The sequence below is a fragment of the Sphaeramia orbicularis genome, chromosome 9 (genome assembly GCF_902148855.1).
Source record: "Sphaeramia orbicularis chromosome 9, fSphaOr1.1, whole genome shotgun sequence".
NCBI lineage: Eukaryota > Metazoa > Chordata > Actinopteri > Kurtiformes > Apogonidae > Sphaeramia > Sphaeramia orbicularis.
Window position 1 is genome coordinate 912081 of NC_043965.1, and position 4970 is coordinate 917050.

At 43.6% G+C, this 4970-nt stretch overlaps 1 protein-coding gene across 1 annotated transcript; it reads left to right on the forward strand.

Annotated features, from left to right (window-relative positions):
* The first annotated feature begins 264 nt into the window (after positions 1-264).
* Positions 265-4380, forward strand: barhl1a (BarH-like homeobox 1a). Its single transcript, XM_030143536.1, has 3 exons — positions 265-820; positions 2927-3128; positions 3909-4380. Exons 1-3 carry the CDS (start codon positions 478-480, stop codon positions 4117-4119), a joined length of 756 nt encoding a protein of 251 aa, XP_029999396.1. The 5' UTR covers positions 265-477; the 3' UTR covers positions 4120-4380.
* The last annotated feature ends 590 nt before the right edge of the window (positions 4381-4970 follow it).

Consider the following 4970-nt stretch of genomic DNA (forward strand, 5'->3'; position numbering starts at 1 on the left):
TCGGTGAACTTCTGACCCAGGTGTGGAGGTCTGGACCATGTGGAGGTCTGGACCTGTTTTTTCTGTGGACGTGGGTTCAGATGCAGACCTGATGAACATGGACTTAAATCTTCTTTTAAAGTTAATTTTCTCCTTTTATTCATTTGTTCAAATCTGAATGAACCCCATAAACCGGGCCGGGTTCTGGACCTCCTGGACCTGGACGTGGTTTCCCTGTTGTTTAGATCCAGGTTCAGATCTGATCCTGTTAAAGACAGAAGGAGGAGGACCCGCGGAGGAGGAGCGGACTAGACTAAACCCTGGTCCTCCGTCAGTGCTTGTTCCAGTTCGGATCAATGAGGATCTGGATCCGGATCCGGATCTGGTTCAGACTCGGACTGTGGTTCTCCTGGTTCTGCTGATGTTTTAGTCCCTGTTTCTGATGTTTCTCCTCCACATCTGACTGACAGACTCACCTGAGTCCGGGTCCGGACGCACATGGAGCTCTCCGGGTTCCGCATCGACTCCCTTCTGTCCCTGAGGCCGCCCCAGGAGCTCCTCCTCCGGGCAGAGCCTCCGGAGCTCAGCCCGGGCAGCTGCAGCGGCGGCTCGGCGCCTGCCTCCCCGCGGACGGAGCCTCTTCCCCGGCGGGAGTCCGGTCCGCTGCCCGGGCACCTGCTCCAGCCCCGGACCGCCGCCTCCTCCTTCCTCATCCGGGACATCCTAGCGGACTGTCGGCCCTTCTCTGACCCGGGACAACCGGAGCTGGAAGCCGGGCCGAACCGGGTCGGACCGGAGGAAGAAAGTCTGAGCAGGTTGAGTTCAGACCCGGAGAACAGAGGTAAAAAAAAAAAAAAAAAAGAAAGAAAGAAAGATAAAGAAAGAAAGAAAAAGGAAAAGAGTAGGGAAAAAAATGAAAAACGAAAAGAAAGATTTGATCTAAAACCATAAACAGTCATTTTCAGTTTCATCATCAGTTTTTCATACTTTTTTTTTTCTCATAATTTGTTTCAAACCTGAAAAATTTAAACGGGAAAAAAAATGTTGAAGAAAAAGATCTTCATAAAATGTGACTTTTGTTTGGTTTTTTATTTTCTTTGTCCATTTATTTGTGTTAAAATGATGATAATTAAATTTATGGAGTTAAATATGAATCTGTTGATGATGTAATATTATTATCATTTCAGGAGATTCTATTATTGTTACGGTTCTTTAGTTTTATTATAATTTTAACGGATTTAATGGTTTTAAAATAATAATAAAAAAAAACCTAATTAGAGACATGAATGATTGATCTGCTCATTAATTATTGATCAGTGTCAGTTTTATTTAAATTAATAAATAAAAGAGATTCACCATGAAAAACTGTTCAAATCAGACTTTTTTTTTTTTTTTTTTTTTTTTTTTAAACTCCGCCGTTCTGTTTTCATCTGGATTTGTTTGTCTGGTTGTTTGTTTGTTTGTTTGTTTGTCTGTTAGTGAGATAACTCAAACAGTTATGGACGGATTTGGATGAAGTTTTCAGTAAATGTTGATACTGGCACATGGAACAAATGATTATACTTTGATGGTGATGGGGGGGGGGGGTGCCTTGGCGGAGGTCAGCGCTCTGAGTGCTTTTCTAGTTATTTATTATTTTATCATTTGTTCAGGATCAGGTTTAAGTTCCTGGTTCAGCTGGATCTGGTTCAGCTGAATCTGGTTCAGCTGAATCTGGTTCAGGTGGATCTGGTTCTGGTTCTTCATGGGTTGGATTCTGTGTCTGACAGGAGGCGCTGTTCACCACCCAGGGTCAAAGGTCACAGTGAACGGGTCAAAACTACAACTGTTTATGAGCGCCACATCAGAAAAATAAAACCAGTGTCACTACAAGAATAAAGTCGTAGTGTAAAGCACTTTGGGTGTCTAGAAAAGCACTATATAAATCCAATCCATAATAATAATAATAATAATAATAATAATAATAATAATAATAATTATTATTATTATTATTATTATTATTATTATTATTATTATTATTATTATTATCATTATTAAAATAATAACGTCGTACTTTTATGAGGTTAAAGTTGTAATATTTTGAAAATAAATTGACAACAGTGCGACAAAAAGTCATCATTTAGAAATTCTAACCCTTCAGTTCAGTCATTTACTTTAAATCGGTTCAGTTCATACGATGAAACAAACTCAAACGTGTGCGAACTGTCTTCAAAGTCCGACTAATGCTAATGTGTTGATGGTGGGCGGGGCTAATAGTCTCAGTATTTGGTGGGCGGGGCTAATAGTCTCAGTATTTGTCCTTTGTGCGTAAACCCCAAATGAAAGTCGAACCTCCCAGAATGTTCACAGTTCTCCATCATCAGACCAGTGGGTACGACTGGATTCTGGTAAAATTATGACTCTTTGTATTCGACTTTATTCTTATAAAAATACAGTTTCATCTCCATATTTTATGACTTTTTTCTCTTTTCTCTTTTTTATTTTCTGACGTGGCTCTAAAACGCTGTCATACAGTTTGACTCCATAATGTCAGATTTAATTTCATTGTTTCTTCACTGACTCAGCTGTCCCAGTGGTTCATGCAGTGACCGAAGGGTTGGTGGTTCAAATCCAGACTGTTCACATGACAAAGTGTCCTTGAGCAAGACACTGAACCCAGTAGGGCCCGCCCACTGGTGTGTGTGTGTGTGTGTGTGTGTGTGTGTATCTCCAGTCCATTTACCAGTACTGACCTGTTTGAACCCATGTCTCCTATTGGACCACAGCTGTCATGTGACCTGTCCTTGAACGTCACTTCAATCTAATCAGAAATTATCAACATGTTTTCATTACATGTGTCTGGTTCTGAACACTGGTTCTGATCCGTTTGGTTCCACAGTCCATGGCATCATGACCCCAGAACAGCAGAACCACCACTCATGTGTCTGTTCTCCCTGTCAATCACCAGTGAGGGGTGGGGCCTCGGACCCCGCATCCAGTCGTCTGAAGAAGCCTCGTAAAGCGCGGACGGCGTTCAGCGACGTTCAGCTGTCGAAGCTGGAGAGAAACTTCCAGAAGCACAAGTACCTGAGTGTCCAGGACCGCATGGAGCTGGCAGCAGAACTGGACCTGAGCGACACCCAGGTCAAGACCTGGTACCAGAACCGCAGGTAGGGGTCCGAAACCAGAGGTAGAACCAGAACCTCAGGTAAGGGTCTAGAACAGGGGTCAGCAGCCCTGGTCCTAGAGAGCCACCATCCTGCATGTGTTAGATGGAGCCCTGATCCAAACACACCTGATTCACATGATCAGCTGATCATCCAGCTGTGCAGAAGACTGATGATGACCGTCAGGTGGACTGGACGAGGGAAACATCTAAAACAGGCTGGATAGTGGCTCTCTAGGACCAGGGCTGCTGACCCCTGGTCTAGAACCAGAACCGCAGGTACAGGTCTGGAACCAGAAATAGAATCAGAACTGCAGGTGAGGGTCTGGAACATGAGACCAGAACCAGAACTGCGGGTATGGATCCGGAAACATGAAACCAGAACGGCTTGTTCTGTTGAGGTTCTGCTCTGGTTCTGTTCAGGTTCTGTTCAGGTTCTGTTGAAGTGCTTACAGTCATATGAATGAGACATTTTCAGATTAATAATAAACATCTAATCAATAATTGAACAGATTGTTCACAATCAATAATTCATGTAGAAGCGAATGTGGAGCTTTTAGTGCAGAATGACGGACAGACGCTCAGACAGAACCACGCCCACTTTTAATCCACTGACAGAATGCTGCTCTGTGATTGGCTGGAGGTTTAGTTCCTCATTATCTGTTTGAATCTGAACATTTAAGGTTTTACCTGAAACACACGAGCTGGAGCTGGGTCACATGTCCTTCATGTGTTTGACCTCTGACCTCTGTTTGACCTCTGACCTCTGTGTGACCTCCATCAGGACTAAGTGGAAGCGTCAGTCTGCTGTTGGTTTGGAACTTCTGGCTGAAGCTGGGAGGATGATCCTGCCCACACACTTCCTGTATCCACCTGCCCCGCCCACTGTGGAGCCCTTCCTGTACAGAAACCACACCCCCCACCACACCTACCATCAGGTGGCCCCACCCCTTCAGCCTTGCATCCTGACCCACATTCAACCTCATCAACTCTGAGACTGGACCCACATCTAAAGATCAAACTGTTTAAGTACAGCTGAACCTGGATCCAGGATCAAGAACCCAGACCGGGATCGGGAACCTGGACCGGGATCACGAACCTGGACTGGGATTGAGTACCCGGACTGGGAACCCGGACTGGGATCAAGAACCCAGACCAGGATCAGGGATCTGGTCTGGGATCTGGGACCTGGTCTGGGATCAGGGTCTGGGATCGGGGACCTGGTCTGGGATCAGGTGAACTGGTACCTACAGGTGTGGATCTGTCTCGTGTGAAATTTGTAAAACTTTGTTAATTTTCAATAAAAATAAATAAACTCAGTGTTTGTGCTGTTTGTTACTGAGGTGAAGCCCAGTGCATCATGGGACATAAGTTCAGAAAATATATGTGCGGTTGTCAATAGAAACAGACAGAAAGACCATAACAACAACAGTTGGACATAAAGACACTAACGGCATGACTAGAATAAGGACGATTTAGTTTAACGACAGTAAATGACTGTTTAAAGTATAAATGTCCCATTAAGTTTAAATAAAGTATCGTTTACTTTAAGGTAAAGATGCTAACGACTGTTTAGCTTAAACATGGTAGGGTACGGTTTAGCTTAAAAGTTTGGTGTAAAAACAGTCAAATATTGTTCAGCAGGATGATTATGTTGTATTATGTCACATAATGTTGTACTGTCGTACCACGTCGTACTGTCATATCATATCATATTGTCATATCATTTCGTATTGTTGTGTCATGTCATATCATGTCGTATCATGTCATATCATGTGGTCGTATCGTATTGCCGTGTCATGTCGTATCATGTCATATGTCGTATTATGTCATGTCGTATTGTCGT

Excerpts from the sequence above, each read along its gene's own strand:
- barhl1a (XM_030143536.1), top strand. The coding sequence starts at position 478 with ATGGAGCTCTCCGGGTTCCGCATCGACTCCCTTCTGTCCCTGAGGCCG. Across the intron at positions 821-2,926 it reads TTCAGACCCGGAGAACAGAG|TGAGGGGTGGGGCCTCGGAC; the intron begins GTAAAAAAAAAA and ends GTCAATCACCAG. Across the intron at positions 3,129-3,908 it reads ACCTGGTACCAGAACCGCAG|GACTAAGTGGAAGCGTCAGT; the intron begins GTAGGGGTCCGA and ends GACCTCCATCAG.